The sequence below is a fragment of the Hemiscyllium ocellatum genome, chromosome 13 (assembly GCF_020745735.1).
Source record: "Hemiscyllium ocellatum isolate sHemOce1 chromosome 13, sHemOce1.pat.X.cur, whole genome shotgun sequence".
NCBI classification, from domain to species: Eukaryota; Metazoa; Chordata; class Chondrichthyes; order Orectolobiformes; family Hemiscylliidae; genus Hemiscyllium; species Hemiscyllium ocellatum.
The window spans coordinates 11,677,933-11,696,024 of NC_083413.1; the positions used below are offsets into that span (position 1 = coordinate 11,677,933).

At 44.4% G+C, this 18,092-nt stretch overlaps 2 protein-coding genes across 3 annotated transcripts in view; both read left to right on the forward strand.

Annotated features, from left to right (window-relative positions):
• agtr1a (angiotensin II receptor, type 1a) overlaps positions 1 to 5,777 on the forward strand; it is a 40,641-nt gene extending 34,864 nt beyond the window's left edge. The window contains exon 2 of the mRNA XM_060834533.1: positions 4,553 to 5,777. Within this exon, the coding sequence (XP_060690516.1) occupies positions 4,562 to 5,761 (1,200 nt within the window). The 5' untranslated portion in view covers positions 4,553 to 4,561 and the 3' untranslated portion in view covers positions 5,762 to 5,777. The remainder of the gene's footprint in view (positions 1 to 4,552) is intronic.
• Positions 5,778 to 6,934: 1,157 nt separating this feature from the next.
• The window catches only part of LOC132821771 (carboxypeptidase B-like), a 30,680-nt gene continuing 19,522 nt past the window's right edge, over positions 6,935 to 18,092 (forward strand). Inside the window, exons 1-4 of one of the 2 annotated variants that reach the window (XM_060834532.1) lie at positions 6,935 to 7,011; positions 17,494 to 17,569; positions 17,657 to 17,781; positions 17,878 to 17,980. In XM_060834532.1, the coding sequence (XP_060690515.1) occupies positions 6,992 to 7,011; positions 17,494 to 17,569; positions 17,657 to 17,781; positions 17,878 to 17,980 (324 nt within the window). In that variant the 5' untranslated portion in view covers positions 6,935 to 6,991. Of the gene's footprint in view, positions 7,012 to 17,256; positions 17,382 to 17,493; positions 17,570 to 17,656; positions 17,782 to 17,877; positions 17,981 to 18,092 lie in introns of those variants that run through there. The other variant, XM_060834531.1, reaches the window with a different exon arrangement.

The following is an 18,092-nucleotide window of genomic DNA, read 5'->3' on the forward strand; positions in this document are numbered from 1 at the left end:
TGTAACAGTTTCAGTGTTGAACAAGACTAATCACATTCTTGGACAGTGTGCTGAACCATTCCCATCGATATGAATGAAAAGGCAATCTTTGTGTCAGAAACTTTGGGGCATTGTTTACTGTTAACCTCTATGTTTCAAATCTATGATCAAAGATGTCGAGAGTAGGGTAGCTTTTATTTCTCATTTCTACCATATACAACCGTTGCAATAAAAACGAGACAATGTTCCTCCAGGTGCTATATGGACAGCACAAACTACACAATGATACACAGGGCAGCATACAGAGCATAGAAGTGCAAAACCCGCAAATTACAGTGTCATAAAAGAATCATAATTAATAAGATGTAGTTCCAGCAGTAATTCAAAGTTGTGCAAAGAGTTTCAGATGGAAAAGTGTCTGAACATACAGTGTTCAGGAGCCTGATGGCTTGGGGGAAGAAACTGTTGCACAGTTTGGCCATCAGAGACCGAAAGCTCTGGTATCTTCTGCCAGGTGGCAGGAGGGAGAAGAGTTTGAGTGACTGGCGTGTGGGGTTTTCCACAACGCTCTTAGCCTTTCGGATGCGGTGTGTGTGGAAGCAAGAGAGACCCTCATGATTCTCTCAGTTTTCCTCACTGTCTGTTGTAGGGTCTTACAATCCAAGACCATTTGATTTACCTAATCCATTAATATAATAGATACACATTCATTGCAGACAGTTACAAAGCATTATAATGTTTAACAAACAAGAAAGAATCAGTAAGATGGATGATGTTTCAGACTGTGTGTTGCCTAGCTCTTGCACAGTGCTTATGCTGTTCATATGTAGTGTTGTTTTCTTAACTTCATGACATAAGAAATCAAATGAATGCTGAACCTGACTGTATTGCAGATTAACAGGCCCCTGTAGGTAAAGGAAAAGCACCGATTTATTTTCACATCAGTGCAGCATTTGTTTGAATTATAGACATATTGCACCCTGAAGTATAATTTCAGCCTGGCTTTATGGGTCACGTGTGGGAAGGAATTTACCCTCCGCGTTTGACACCTATAAATTATTGTGGCATTTTGACAGCAGTTTAATACAAAAATTCCTGTGATACTCCTGAGACATCATTAATCGTAGGCCTTCACTAACCCAAAAGCTGGCTGTACTCAAAAAAGTGCTTATTATGATACAAATCTGCATTCCACGTAAACAGCCCTTTAATGCAGGGCACAGAAATGGAGAAACATTGATGTCTTACATAAGATATTGGTACATTTGAATGGCAAAGCCTCTTTTCACTTCATTAGAAGGTTAAATTTAACAAAAGTAAAAACACATTGAACATTAGAATCATTGTCACATCGACTCAAATGAGGACAGTGAAAAGTTTACAAGTCGCCACTTACGGCGCTATCTTAGGTACAAAGCAGGAAAATAAAGGAGCAAGTTAAACATTACATCCCTTCTTATCAAAAAATAGACCAATGAAGAAATACAGTGAACAGTTCAACAGCACATTCAAAACATGGCGGGTGCAGACACACACACACACACACACCAATGTCCTGTATAACCAATGCCTATACTCAATGCACTGACCAATAAAAACAAGTGTATCAAACACCTTCTTGACTCCCCTGTCTACCTGTGACTCCTGCACTGGTTTGCTTTACCAAAAGGCAACACCTTACATTTATCTAAATTAAACTCCACCTCCCACTCCTTGGCCCATCAGCCCATCTGATTAAGGTCCCATTGTACTCTGAGATAGCCCTCTTCACTGTTCAAAACATCTATCTCCCAGTGAGCGAGGGCTACCTGGAGCGTGGTCAAGCTCTCTTGTGCCCCATCGCCTTGCCGGTGGTACTGAGCACCAATGGTGAGTGCAGGTCTGTGTATATCCAGCAGACTCTGAGGGTACGAGACCTGGCTCGCCATGGCAATCTCCAAGCTGCCCATGGAGGTAGCCAAACTATCGCCCACCTGAAGTAGCAGGGTGCCAACGATAGGGTAAGCTAGTGAGTCCCAAACCAAACCTGGCTCCTGGCTCTTGGTTGGTGCAGATCAAATCTGATGAGACCTAGGGGATCCTGGACCACCTGGACCTGAGGAGGTGCCTGGTCCCTGCTGTCCTCTGAGTGCCAGTGACCTGGCTGTCTCTTTTTGAGTCCAGAACTAGAGGGCATAGGTTTAGGGTGAGAGGGGAAAGATGTAAAAGAGACCTAAGGGGCAACCTTTTCACACAGAGGGTGGTACGGGTATAGAATGAGCTGCCAGAGGGAGTGGCGGAGGCTGGTACAATTGTAACATTTAAAAGGCATTTGGATGGATATATGAATAGGAAGGGTTTGGAGGGATATGGGCCAGGTTCTGGTAGGCGGAACTAGATTAGGTTGGGATATCTGGTCGGCATGGACAGGTTGGACTGAAGGGTCTGTTTCCATGCTGTATGACTCTAAGTGGAGATGTGGCAGTGAAATCCTCACCAGCGAATGCCACAGGCTCCAGTGGAGACCAAATAGCCACAGAGGTCTCAGTCTCTGAGCTAATAGAGAGTGCAGGAGGCAGCGTTGCCAATAGATGCACGAAGTATTCTGGAGTCTCACCATCGGAAGTGGAGGAGAGGGTATGCTGTGGTGTTGTCCTCCTGACCATGGAGGCTGTGGGTATCCATCAATACTTACAGTGATGAACTAGTGGCAATGTTAATGAAGCAATGACAGTGGAGGGATATGGGGGAGCAGCAAAGCAATGAGAAGTGCTTATTGTCTGACCAGATGAGAAAGTTTCAGCATCTCCCTATTCTCACCAACCTGGGCCGTGGGAGGGGGGAGGTGAGGAGCCAAACTTTGAGGACCCCATCACCCGTCTTGACTCTCTCGGCCCCATTGTAAGTGGTTTTCTCCTGCAGTGTGAGAAAGAGAAGTAGCGAGTGAGATGGAGGTGGGCGGCAGTTGTACTATTAGCTGTTAGGACTGGTGTGAGGGAGGGAAGGTGGTGAGGTGACCACAATGTGTATGGAGACAGGACTGAGGCCATGCAGGTTTAGTTGGGTGGGTGGGTTGGGCCAGATGAGAACAAGCAAGGGAGGATGTTGCACATAACAAGGAGAGCGGTGGAACATGAACCGTGGTGGGAGGTGTTTGCAGAGCTGGAAGAAGTGTGAGATAGCAGAGAGAAGAGGGTGGCATTTATCCTGCTGGAATAGAGAAAGTTATTGAGTTTCTTGTGGTATAGATGCATGCTCCTCTGTGGACTGTGGAGATCTCAGTGACCCATGTATCAACCTCATTCCAGTCTGGCACAATCTGTTGCCATGGCTACCACTGCCTATCATGGGGGAGAGAGTGTATTCCTCTTGTATACCACTCCCCCCACCTCCACACCCCTCCCCAACTTCCACCAGGACCTCCAGGTCCCTGTCCATAAAGCTCGACACCAAATTCCTCTTGTGTGCCATTTCCAGGCAATTGTCCCCAAATGTGTCCAGCAGCTCCAGACTGCCAGCTCTTGACTGGATACACAACAGTCTTTTAAAGATGGTGGTGGTGCTATGGATCCTGGGGTATCCTGGCAGTGGTAAGTACTTCTCCCTACAGAGAGGGGGAGAATCGGCCTAGCATTGGATAAGGTGGGCACCACAGGGGCATGGTACTTAATCAGAGAGGTAAGTTTGGGATGATCATACAAGGAAAACTCATTAGCCTCGCCGTGAGAGACCCAGAAATCCGACAAAACTGACACTTAGTCAATTTCTGGTATGGTGTGAATCAACAAATACACACAGACAGCCACAGGGAGACACAGCCATGGACACACACACACACACACACACACAGACACAGACACACGTACACAGACACACACACACGTACACAGACACACACACATGTACACAGACACACACATAAACACACATACACGCACACAGACATATAAATGTTCATAAACATAAGTGCACTTGCACAGACACATGCACACACAGACACATGCACACACAGACGTGCAGATGTTCATAAACATACATGCACTTGCACAGACACATATATGCGCACGGATACAGACATGCAGATATACATAAACACACATGTGCACTTACACAGACACATGCAGGCATGGACATACACACACACACACACACACACACACACCTCTCAAAGGGCTGTGAATCTGTGGAATTCTTTACTGCATAGGACTGTCAAGACTGGGTGATTATATTTAAGGCTGAGACAGACAGATTTTTAATCAGTGAAGGAATCAAGATTTGTGGGGAATACGCAGGAAAGTGGAGTTGAAGATAATCAGATCAACCATGATCACATCGAATGGCAGAGCAGACCCAATGGGCTGAATGGCTTATGTCTGCTCCTGGATCTTATGGCTTTACACACAGATGTGAACAAATGGGACGGAGGTATTATCTGTGAGGGCAGCTGTCCGATGTAATTTTGAAGTGACTGGAGCATTTTGTCTTGTAGAAGGGAACTATTGTATTATCCTGAAGATGCCAGGTATGAAGTCAGGTAAAGTGATCTATCTGTGTTTTAAAGCAGGCTAACGTGCTCCCCTCTTTCTGCCTGTAGATCCCAGACATGAACTGGACACAGATGGCTTCAAACTTCAGTATATTCCACAACGTAACATCTGGCCTTGCACTGATCACTGAAGAAACCTTGCTGAGCAATTCCACAGGGAATGGTGTTGGGAAGGCTAACCAGACCTGCATGGTTGGCGGGAGGCACAATTACATCTTCCTTATAATCCCTATCATATACAGCATTATCTTTGTGGTGGGGGTTTTGGGGAACAGTATGGTGGTTCTGGTCATTTATCGCTACCTGAAGCTGACAACCGTGGCGAACATCTTTCTGCTGAACCTGGCCCTGGCCGACCTGATCTTTGTCGTCACCTTGCCGCTCTGGGTGGCCTACGTGGCCCTGGGGTACCAATGGCCTTTTGGGATCTTCCTGTGCAAAGTGGGCGCCACCGTCATACAGCTGAACATGAACGCCAGCATCTTCCTGGTCACTTGCCTCAGTATCGACCGTTACCTCGCCATCGTGCACCCCATGAAGTCGCGGACGAGGCGCACACTGGTTCACGCCTGGGGGGTTTGCATCATGGTGTGGATCTTGGCCATTCTAGTCAGCCTGCCCCCAATGTTCCTCCGCAAGGTCTTTTACTACGAGGAGTGGAATAAAACCATCTGTGCTTTCTCCTACCCAGAGAAGCACAAGACCCAGTGGATATTCAGCATGGCTATGCTGAAGACCCTTCTGGGGTTTCTAATTCCCCTACTCATTATTTTGATCTGTTACTCCCTAATTCTCAAGAGCCTTGTGCAGGCATACCGGTTTGAGCGAAGTAAGCCAGTGAGGAACGAGGCATTCAAACTGATCGTGGCTGTCGTGGTGTCGTTCATTTTGTGCTGGCTTCCGTTCCAGATTTTCACTTTCTTGGATGTTCTCTCGCGGCTGAAAGTTATCAAACATTGCCACATCACCGAAATTGTTGACACTTCCATCCCCTTCACCATCTGTGTGGCCTACTTCAACAGCTGCCTGAACCCCATCCTGTACGGCCTGGTGGGCCGCAGCTTCAGAGAAAAGTTCTTCCTCTTTCTGAAGTGTGTGCCTCCCAAGATCAGATCCCACCCCAGTCTATCGACCAAAATGAGCTCCTTATCTTACCGCACCATCGAATCGCTGAGTGCGATAGCTAAGAAGCCAGTCTCCTCGAGTGAGCTAGAGGTGCCCTCCCTCAGAGGGGTGTCCCCAAATGTTCAGGCTTAGAAATATCCTGCGAACATAATCATGAACCCGCACGATGTCTCGACAGCGAGTTGGAATGGACTAACCAGGTTCGGAGAGACCAAAAGCCCTGCCACCGGAAATGAAATTTCGCGCAATTAATTTCTCAGTTCCAAGGGAACCCTTGCCTCGAGGGGCTCCAACCTGCTGAGGCACTGGACTCCAGTACTGGTCCTTTGATTGAGGAGCCAAGCTGAATGCAACATCATGGCAAAGCCCAGCACAATGTCCACACAAGTACAGGATTCACTGGATTGTGTAACGGGATTTAGAATATAAACCATTCGGAGGAGTGTGCTGGGGTCCATCATAACCTCCACTTAACTCAGCTCCCTTCCTGGTTCTGTCTCATCACACACTTGTAAATTAAGGTGTTGGAAAGGAATCCCAATTAAACCTCACTGTCTAATTTCATAAATGTTTTACCCTACACTTTGCCACAGACTCAAAGCACTGCTCAACAGCTGTCAGTATTCTGCTTGAGTCAGGTTTGAAATCGCATCAAATATTACACATGAAACCGCAAGTGAGGTTCAAAATCAGCAGAATGGCCCGTCTGGTTTAATTCTTCTGAATTCATCTAAAGCAAAGCAGAAAGAAAAGTATCCAGACTGCAAAAACAGGAGGGTGAGATATTCCTGACCTTGTGTGTTCAGAAGAAACTTTCAACTTCACTGCAACTGTGGCTGTCCCTTTTTCAGAACTTGTGACAGAAAGGGGAAGTTACACATTGCTGCTATCTCTTTCCTGCCAACTCAAAGTGCAAACTGACGTTTCCTCAGGTAAAAGACCCCACTGTTTTTGCTTTTAATCAAACCAATGAAAGGTCTTCTGAATAAAGGGCTTCACCAGCATATGGTGATGGGACACCTATGGGCTATCCAGTGTCAAATCTATTGGAAGGTAGCGACCAAAAACCAGAAACAATGATTTGTCCATTCTTCAGAACGGGCCTGGCCTCTTGATGGAGTTGGACTGTGGGATGTTCATTAGGAAGCACGTAGATATGATGCAGACCCACAATTCCTTTTGTTCAAGTGACCATCTTCAGGATTTAAGACACGATCGGTTTGATCTGGTCCTGGAGCCGAGTTCCAGCATCCTTGACACCTGGCAAATTGCCAAAGTGTGTTCACCTAAAACTTGAAAGGAAGAAGTGTTTCGATTTTTTTTGACCATTTCCCAAATCCGAAGCAGACAGAGACTGGATTCATGCAAGAAAACAGGGAGAGGTGAGAACACGGCTTGGGAAGTGTGGTTTCCTTTGCAGTTACAAACCTTCATGAAAAGCCATTAACAACTACCAGTATTAAAAGGCAACATTAGCAGAGTAATATGCCCTAAGGACTCAGGAATTGTATCATAAAAGTATTGACAGATAAGGAGATTGTAGCATTCAGTTGTTTGATGTTTCTGTGTTTCTCTTCAATGTTCACTGTGGGTGATTACTCAAGGCCAGGTGGAGTAACTTGAAAAAGACAAATTGATGCAGTTATCGAGCCTTTGTAGTGCACTGGTCATGTCCCTATCTCTGGTTCAGGCGCTCTGGGTTCAAGTTCCCACTGCTCCATATATAACATGCTTGAACAGGTTGGGAAAAAAAAAGCCATATTCATCATTAAACTGTGGACGTGCAGCGAAAATTGTGAGAGGAAACATTTTAAAGCTTGTGTAACAAAATCCGACGTAAACATAACCTGACGTGTTTCGTTTCTGCATCTCTCCGAGGCGTAAAATATGGGAGATATGTCAGGGCAGATGGTCTAAAAAAATAGTCAAAGGCATGGGTTCTAACAGGTGTGCCAAAGAAAAATGGTGTGGGTTAGGAAGAGAATGCAAGTTGTTAGTATTTCAATAGCTGAAGAGATGACTGTCAAAAACAGAGTGACCAAAATCGGGGATCCTCAAGAGATTACAATTGAATCAATAAAATGCATTGGACATCCTACACACAGGTGGGTAGCCAGGTCAGTGGCGTGGCTTTCTGCTGGGGGTGGGGGGCTGATGCATTGGGATGAAGTTGGTGGGGGGGGGGTACAGTTGAGTTAGGATCAATCTTTGTGGAGGTAGAGGAGCTGTAGTGGTACAGGTCCATGCTAGTCTTGAAGAAATTGATGAAGACAACCCAACCTTTTGTGGCTGCATTTACGCAGCCAACTTATCCACCCTCCTCTCTCCAGTAATGTCTAAGAATTGGCAACGCATTTCTGTGGACCCCCAATATATATGTGCAATGGTTCCACACACTGACTCAACTCAGCTAGCCTAACTCATGGCAGGAGGCCCCAGAGAAGAAGATGGCATAAGTTAATTACCATGTTAAAAATCACACAACACCAGGTTATATTCCAACAGGTTTATTTGGAAGCACACTAGCCTTTGGAGCGACGTTCCTTCATCAGATGATAGTCGACTATCACCTGATGAAGGAGCGTCGCACCGAAAGCTAGTGTGCTTCCAATTAAACCTGTTGGCCCATAACCTGGTGTTGTGTGATTTTTAACTTTGTACACCCCAGTCCAACACCGGCATCTCCAAATCAATGTTAATTACCATGGCATTGTCCCTTTATTTGTTTTTGCTTCTTGAAGAAATCATTTTAAAAGACAGTCTACGAAGTGCCAATTCAGCTGTTGCTCTGTACCTCCCCATCTTCTCAGTATTGTATTCAACTCATTGTCCAAATCTGGATGTAATTTTTCTCACTGAGCTGGAAGGTTCATTTTCAGATGTTTTGTCACCGCACTAGGTAACATCATCAGAGGGTCTCTGGTTAAGCATGTGGCAGGCCATACCACCAGTCCTTGACCAGAGACTCACTGATGATGTCACCTAGTATGGTGATGAAACGTCTGAAAACGAACCTTCCAGCTCAGTGAGCAAACTTACATCCCGAACCTCAACCTGAGCTACAAATCTTCTCAAAACTCGCCAGAGTCCAAATTGTCGAACATGCAAATTAGGAACAAGAGCAGACTCTTTAAGACTGCTTCATCATTCAATGAGGTCAGAAGTCACACAACACCGGGTTATAGTCCAACAGGTTTATTTGAAATCACAAGCTTTTGGAGCGCTGTTTCTCAGTCAGGTAAAGTAAGCATTAGCCAATGAAAGAGCAGCGCCCTGAAAGCTTGTAATTTCAAGTAAACCTTTCAGACTATAACCTGGTGTCATGTGACTTCTGATCTTGTCCACACCAATCCAACACTGGTACATCCACACCATTATTCAATAAGATCATGGTTCCTCGATTCATGTTTCAGTTTTCATATTCCCATCTGCCCTCCAATGATGTTTCAATTATCTTCCCTCACAAGAATCTGTCTCCCTTCAGCAGAAAAATATTCAAAGACTCCCCTTTCCAAGACAGGGAATTCCAAAGTTGCACAACCCTCTGAGTGAAAAAAAAAACCCTCACCTCTGAACTAAAAAGGGTGACCCCAAATTTTAAAGCAGTGACCTCAATTTCTGGACTCATCCACAGGAGGAATCACATTGCCACCTTCTCCTTATCAAGACCATTCAGGATCTTACAGACTTCAACCAAATCAGTGGAATGTAAGACCATAGATGGAGGAGCAAAAGTAGACCATTCAGCCCATCATTTCTGCTCCGACATTCAAAGAGATCATGATGGATCTGGTAATTCTCAAGTTCACTTTCCTGCCTTTTCCCGTTAACCCATAATTCCCTCATGGCTTACCAATCTATCCATCTCAGCCTTGCATCTATTTATTGACAGAGCTTTAACAGCCTTCTGCTGTAAACAATTCCACAGATTCGCTACCGTCTGAGAGAAGAAATTCCTCCAACCTCTTCTTTTAAATGTATGACCCTTTACTCTGAGATTAGACCCAGACTCTACCACAAGGTGACTCCCCAAATCTGTTATCAAGTTCTCTAAGAATTTTGTATGTTTCAGTGTAGTTCATCTTGCATCTTAGATTGTTAAATTAATAAATGCTACACACTTGGCTAGTGTGTGATTCAGAATAATGCCCAGATTACATGCTTCATTCCCACTACAACTTTTTAGATTAGATTAGATTACTTACAGTGTGGAAACAGGCCCTTCGGCCCAACAAGTCCACACCGACCCGCCAAAGCGCAACCCACCCATTCCCCTACATTTACCCCTTACCTAACACTACGGGCAATTTAGCATGGCCAATTCACCTGACCCGCACATCTTTGGACTGTGGGAGGAAACCGGAGCACTCGGAGGAAACCCACGCAGACACGGGGAGAATGTGCAAACTCCACACAGTCAGTCGCCTGAGTTGGGAATTGAACCCGGGTCTCTGGCGCTGTGAAGCAGCGGTGCTAACCACTGTGCCACCGTGCCGCCCACAACTGTTGTAGACCTGGGAGCTGTAAACGTAATCTTTCCTTGAGCACTGGAAAGCAATGAGAAACCTCATTAATAGAAAGAGCCAAGTCAAGTGCTCTGGAAGAAATAATGCCAAGGACATGCCTTTGAGAAGGGCACATGTGACATGACACGCTTCCAAAACAAGTACAAAAAATTAGAAAATTAACCCTGTGTTGCTGAATTATTGGTTTGAATGAGAGATTCAGAAGAAGCATTTGACAAAAAAGTTCAGGCTATAGTGTTTTCAAGCATGTGGTTTGAAATTCTGTAATCACATTTTAAAGTTTTTCTGTGTTGCTTCCATCAAGAGAAAACAGATGAAATTAGGACAGAGTAAGCTGGAGAAACTCAGCAGATCTGGCAGCATCTGTGCAGAGAGAAACCGAGTTAATGTTTCGAGTCCAGCGTGATGCCTCTTCAGAATTGGAGTTCTGAACAAGGTAGCTCTGGAGAGTCATAGCAGACTCAAAGATTTATTCTATTTCTCTCTATACAGTGGCTGCCAGACCTGCTGAGTTTCTCTAGGCCTCTCTGTTTATATTTCAGATCTCCAGCATCTACAGTATTTTGCCTTTATTCAAAAGTAAAGTGTGGGTAACGTGCAAATGAGCTTGGTGTTAATCTTTCTCTACCCACAGTACTGTCAACAATAAACTTTAACCTTAACCTGTCTTGTCAATGGAAATGGATGACCATTGTGTGTAAAGGTTAATTCTCTGGCTTGCATTGTTTTGAAAAAGGTTTATACCTGAAAACCACGGATCATCACATTCACCCTAAAAGTGAAGGAGGGACTGAGATTTGCAGAAATTCAATGACTTTGTTGTTGCATTGGACTGCAGTGACTTTTCCATCCAAGAATTCAATGCATGGAAGATTCCTCAACACTATGCATCTTTCAGCCAGTCAAATGTAGAACCTTTCAACTTGTGTAGATTCTTGGTGCACGCAATAATTTATTGTGTCGGTCTTATTTAAGGCTGCATTTTTAAAAACTCACAACTTTTAAATAAAGTGTTAACTCTATTACCACCATTTATTTTGAATAAAACCATTTTACTCATTCTGTATTCTACAATGGACAGGAGTGAACTGTCACCATATGGGACCCACATATAATATAATATACACTAAAGAGAGGATTTTAAAATATAGGAAATATGAGAAATAGGAGGCCATTCAACCCTTCAAACCTGCACCACCATTCAATAGAATCACAGTTGATCTGATTGTGGACTTAATACCACTCCCCTCCCTGTTCCCCATAAGTCTTGAATCCCTTTGAGTTCAAGAATCTCTCTCAGCCTGGAATATATTCAATGTCTCAGCCTCTACTCTTCACAAAAGGTTGAGCATTCCAAAGGTCCACAACTCATTGAGAGAAGAAATGTGTCATTATCTCCAACTTAAATGGGGGAGACCCCTTTTACTGAAACTATGCACTCAGTTCTAGATAACTCCCTCAAGGAGGAACGCCCTCTCAGCAGCAACCCCATCAACCCCCACAGATTAGAAAATAGAACATAGAACGTAACAGCACAGGATCAGGCCCTTCGGTCCATAATATTGTTATTGAGTCATGGAGATGTACAGCGTGGAAACAGACCCTGCAGTCCAACTCATCCATGTTGACCAGATATCCTAAATTAATCTAGTCCCATTTGCCAGCACTTTGCCCATATCCCTCTAAACCCTTCCTATTCATATATGCATCCAGATACATTTTAAATGTTATAATTGTACAGGCTTCCAGCATTTCCTCAGCTCATTCCATACACGTACTACCCTCTGTGTGAAAACGTTGCCCCTCAGGTCCCTTTTAAATTTTTCTCCTCTCACCCAAAACCTATGCCCTCTAGTTCGGGACTCCCCCACTGCAGTCAAAAAGACCTTGTCCATTTATCCTATCCATCCTCCTCATGAATCTATAAACCTCTGTAAGGTCACCCCTCAGCCTCCGACGCTCCAGGGAAAACAGCCCCAGCCTATTCAGCCTCTCCTGATAGCTCAATCCTCCAACACTGGCAACATCCTTGTAAATCTTTTCTGAACTCATTCAAGTTTCACAACATACTTCTGATAAGAGGGAGACAAAAATTGCACACAATATTCCAAAAGTGGCCTCATCATTTCCTGTACAGCAAAACATAGCCTCCAACTCCTGTACTCAATGCTCTGACAAATAAAGGAAAGCATACCAAATGCCTTCTTCACTATCCCAGCTACCTGCAACTCTACTTTCAAGGAACTATGAACCTGCACTCCAAGGTCTCTTTGTTCAGCAACACTCCCCAGAACCTTACCATTAAGTGTATAAGTTCTGTAAATGCAGCACCTTGCTTTTATCTCCATCTGCCACTCTCTGAGGTAGCCTTTTTCGCTGTCCACTACACCTCTAAATTTGGTGTCATCTCCAAACTTACTAACTATACCTCCTATGTTCAAATCCAAATCATTTATATGAATGATGAAAAGCAATGTACCCAGCATCGATCCTTATGGCACTCCACTGGTCACAGGCCTCCAGCCTGAAAAACAACCCCCCACCACAACCCTTTGTCTTCTACTTTGGAGCCAGTTCTGTATCCAAACGGCTAGTTCTCCCTGTATCCCATGAGATCTAACCTTGCTAATCAGCCAACAATGAGGAATCTTTTCAAGTGCCTTACTGAAGTCCATATAGATCACGTCCACCACTCTGCCCTCATCAATCCTCTTCGTTATTTTTTCAAAAAACTCTATCAAGTTCTCGAGACATGATTTCCCACACACAAAGTAAAAAGTGAGGTCGGAAGATGCTGGAGATCAGAGCTGAAAATGTGTTGCTGGTTAAAGCACAGCAGGTCAGGCAGCATCCAAGGAACAGGAAAACCCTTCATCAAAGCCTGATGAAGGGCTCTGGCCTGAAACGTCGAATTTCCTGTTCCTTGGATGCTGCCTGACCTGCTGTGCTTTAACCAGCAACACATTTTCAGCTTCCCACACACAAAGGCAATCTGACATTCCTAATCAGTCCTTGCCTTTCTAAATACATATGAATCCTGTCCTGCAGGATTTCCTCCAACAACTTGCCCACCACTGATGTCAGGCTCACCGATCTGTAGGTCCCTGGCTTATCCTTATATAAGAACATCAGAATGAGGAGCAGGAGTTGGCCATCTGGCCCCTCGAGCCTGCTCCGCCATTCAATAAGATCATGGCCAATATTTTCGTGGACTCAACTCCATTTACCCACGCTCGCATCATGTTCCTTAATTCTCTTGTTTTTTCAAAAACATATCTACCTTATCTTTAAAAGCATTTACTGAAGTACTGACAACCACTTCCCTGGGCAAGGAATGCTATAGATTACTTGCAACCTTTCTTAAATAATGGCACCACGTTAGCCAAACTCTAGTCTTCCAGCATCTCATTTGTGACAATCGATGATGCAAATTATTGATGATGCAAATGCCAAGCATGATGCCAAATTAAACGATTCCCTTCTTCCTGCCCTCCGTTTGCCTCCATTCCTTGCTTATTCACATTCAGATTCATAGATGTTTCTGTAAGGTAGCCTCTCAGTATGTAAACTCCAATGAGAATCAGACCAACCTGCTCAACATTTCTTCAAAAAGATAATCCCTTCATCCCAGCACTCAACCTGGTGAATGTCATTCAGTACAGATCCCACCTCAAATAATGCAACCAAAACTGTATGTCGAACTGTAGGTAAGGTCTCATTAACAAACTGGACAGTTATGGATGGGCTTCCTTATTTTTAGATACCATTTCCTCTATAATAAATGCCGGTATTTCACTTTCTCTCCTAATCATTATATAATTCCCTCTATTTAAATATTATCTTGTCTTTTTTCTCGTCCAACCAAAGTAGATTTTCAGCATTCTTATTTAACTGTTCTGTGTCCCAAAGTGCTTCAGAACCAATGAAATATTTTGAGGAAATGAAGTCATATTTGACAGAAAGCATTGCCCTCCCTCCTGAGGGACTGGTGATGTCATAGAATCCCTACAAGTGTGGAAGCAGGCCATTCAGCCCTTCAAGTCCACAGCAACCCCTCCAAAGAGCATCCCATCCACACCCAATACACTACCCTCCTCCTGTAACACTGAATTACCCATAATCAATCTACCTAGCCTGCACAATTGAGCATGGCCACCTAAACTGCACATCTTTGGATTGTGGAAGGAAATTTGAGCACCCAGAGAAAACCCATGCAGACACGGGGGCAACATGCAAACTCCACACAGACAGTTGGCTGGAATTGAACCCAAGGACCCTGGCGCTATGAGGCAGCAGTGCTAACCACTGAGACACCGTGCCACCACAGTCAGTGAGCTGGTCGTCCCAAACCCAGCTTAATAAAACTATTAAACATAGTAGCAGAAATTAAGCCATTCAGCCCATTGAGTCTGCTCTGCCATTCAATCATGGAGAATAGGTTTTCAACCATACCTTGCTGCTTTCTCCCATAACTTTTTATCCCCTTGGTAATCAAGAAATTATCTGTCTCTATATTAAATAGACTCCATGATCTGGCATCCACAGCTCTCTGTGGCAATGAATCCCACAGATTCACCACTGTCTGGCTTCAGAAGTTTCTCCTTATCTCTGTTCGAAAAGGTATTCCCTTTACTCTAAGGATGTATCCTGGGGTCCTCATCTCTCCTTCCAAGGGAAACATCTTCCCAACATCCACTCTGTCCAGGCCATTCGGTATTCTAATGTGCTGGGCTCATGGGTTCGAATTGTACTATAAAATTTGAATTTAGTAAAAATCTGGAATAAAAGTTAGCACAAATGATGACCATATAACCATTGTCAATTGTCATCCAGCAATGGAATACTCCCCACTTGCCTGGGTGAGTGCAGCTCCATTAGCACTCAAGAAGCTTGACACCATCCAGGGTAAAGCAGCCCACTTGATTGGCACTAGATCCACTGTCTCTATACCATTGCTCAATAATAGCAGTGTGAAATATCTACAAAATGCAGAAATTCAGAAATTCAACAAAGATCCTTAGACAGCACCTTCCAAACCCATGATCCATTCTATCTAGAAGGATAAGGGCTGCAGCTACATGGAAACACCACCATCTCCAACTACTCGCCATCCTGACTTGGAAATACATCACTGTTCCTTCACTGTCACTGGGTTAAAATCCTGGAATTTCCTCCCTGAGGGCAATGTGGGCCAACCGCCAGCAGGTGGACTGCAATGGTTCAAGAAGGCAGCTCGCCACCACCTTTTCAAGGGGCAAGTGGGGTTGGACAATAGATGTTGGCTCAGCCAGCGATGCCCACATCCCACAAAGGGATTTGGACCATATACAATATTAGGTCCGAGCGACAATCCTCTTCCTTTGTCAGTGACACCTGATTAGGACGCATCCTGCTTGGAAAAGAAGAATCAGAATTAGCTATTGGCAATATGTGTTATTCTTGACAGATTTGCATTCTGAATGAATGGGAAGCAGTAAGGGAACTTTTCCCCAATTAGTTGGATGGTTGGTTATCAAATGACGCAGCTGTTAAGCTGATTGGGAAAGGCAGAAGATGCCTGTTACGCTGCATGTTGTTCTGGTCTGGAATGAACTATTTTGAGAGTGGAGGAAATACATTTCAAAAGGAGAGTGGACATAACGGGCAAAGGTTGTGAATGAAGTGTAGGAGTTTGAGATTATTTGGATAGCTTTTCAAAGCATCAAATCGCCTGAGTGCTGCGAGATTCTAGCCTGCGTTCTCAACATATGGCGTAGCATGGAGGTGCCGGTGTTGGACTGGGGTGGACCAGGTCAGATTCCAGGTTGCAGGCCAACAGGTTTATTAGAAATCACAGGCTTTCGGAGCGTTACCCCTTCATCAGGTGAAGTGAGAGAGAAGCGCACAGACACACGACTCTTATACCTACTATGTTACTCCGGTCATTTGGTTTGTCTCCAACACGAGCTTATTTTTTATTCTTTGTAGTTATCTGTCTGCCTCATTTAATCGGGTTAGAGGTCATCCCTTCACTTGTTATTTAACCGTTGGCACTTTACTCACACCGACTGACACTCTTGATCATCTGCAGAGCGTTATTATTCGGCCTACCAACACTCCACTGACACCATTTGTATGATCTTTTGATCTTTCTGCCCTGGATCTCTCTGCCTATAAATTCATTGCCTGTGCGCTTCTCTCTCACTTCACCTGATGAAGGAGCAGCATTCCGAAAGCTTGTGATTTCAAATAAACCTGTTGGATTATAACTTGGTACTGTGTGACTTCTGATCAACATATAGAGTCATAGAAATGTACAGCATGGAAACAGACCCTTCGGTCCAACCCGTCCATGCCGACCAGATATCCCAACCCAATCTAGTCCCACCTGCCAGCTCCCAGCCCATATCCCTCCAAACTCTTCCTATTCATATACACATTCATTGGCCTTTTCAATGTTACAATTGTACCAGCCTCCACCACATTCTCTGGCAGCTCATTCCATATACATACCACCCTCTGCGTGAAAAAGTTGCCCCTTAGGTCTCTTTTATATCTATCCCCTCTCACCCTAAACCTATGCCCTCTAGTTCTGGACTCCCCGACCTCAGGGAAAAGACTTTGCCTATTTATCCTATCCATGCCCTTCATAATTTTGTAAACCTCTATAAGGTCACCCCTCAGCCTCTGACACTCCAGGGAAAACAGCCCCAGCCTGTTCAGCCTCTCCCTGCAGCTCAAATCCTCCAACCCTGGCAACATCCTTGTAAATCGTTTCTGGCAGACAAACAGAAGCTGAACTTGGAATCCGGGATATTTTCTGTGAGAGGTGACATTGGGATGCCAGTTTTGCAGCCTTGAACCCTCGACTGAACTCATGGGTGGAGCAGCCTTGTCACAGGACTGGCTCAAATACAAACTGAACAGCCTACAAAAGACATCTAATTCCCACCCTAAATACAGCCAGGCTGCGGCTGATGAAATTCTAGAGGTGCCAGCTTTAATCCAAATGTAAAGATTAGGAATGTTAACTCTTGCAACGGAGGAACCCTCAAGGTCATGAAAGTTATAAATCCCACCCTATCACAAAATGATAAGCAACTTTATTACGGAAAACGATAATGTTATGAGAGGATATAAAAAAGCAACACTGGAGTCATCACTAGGATCAGAACAATGAAGATATTTTGTCTCCTCGGGCTGGTTACAGCCGTACTGGCTGATCCTGCTGTCCAGCGATTTGATGGGTAAGAAAGATTTCCTGTGCGTCATATTATATTAAAGATCTCAAACTGTAACACAACCCACTGTCTTTGTTCCATCTCATTACTCATACTCTGTTTTTTGGTCCTCACAAAGGGAGAAAGTATTCCGCCTGAAGCCGACAAATGACCAAGCTCTGTGGTTCGTGAAAGGTCTGGCCGATTTTGCAAAGGTTCGAGGTCCATCCATGAGCTCTAAACGTCTTCCAAAACTCTTCTGAAATGAAGTGATTCAAACAGCTCTCTCCCTTTCTGTCCAGGTTGACTTCTGGAAACCTGACTCCATTGACCAAGTGACTGTAGGCGTGGACGTGGATTTCCGAGTGGGTGCCCAGGACGTAGTGAAGGTTCAGAAACTGCTGGAGCAAAGTGGACTGGAATATGAGTATGCTATAATGAATGCCCAATGTTTCAGTCAGAATCCAGGTACTCACCTCAAGTCTAACATATGGTTAATTTCCTGAACCTTCTTTCCATCTAGAGTTTTAATTGAAGACCTTCAGGAAATGATTGAACAACAACTTGATAATAAGGAACGATCAGCTTCTTTGCACAGTTATGTAAAATACAACGATTTGGATACGGTAAGCCTTAATCTTAACTTCCAAAGAAACATTGTCCCCTCAGCTCTACAATCATGTTCTTGCTTGACTTGCTGAAGTTGAACTGTTGCCACTGTAGGCACTTAAGACAAGA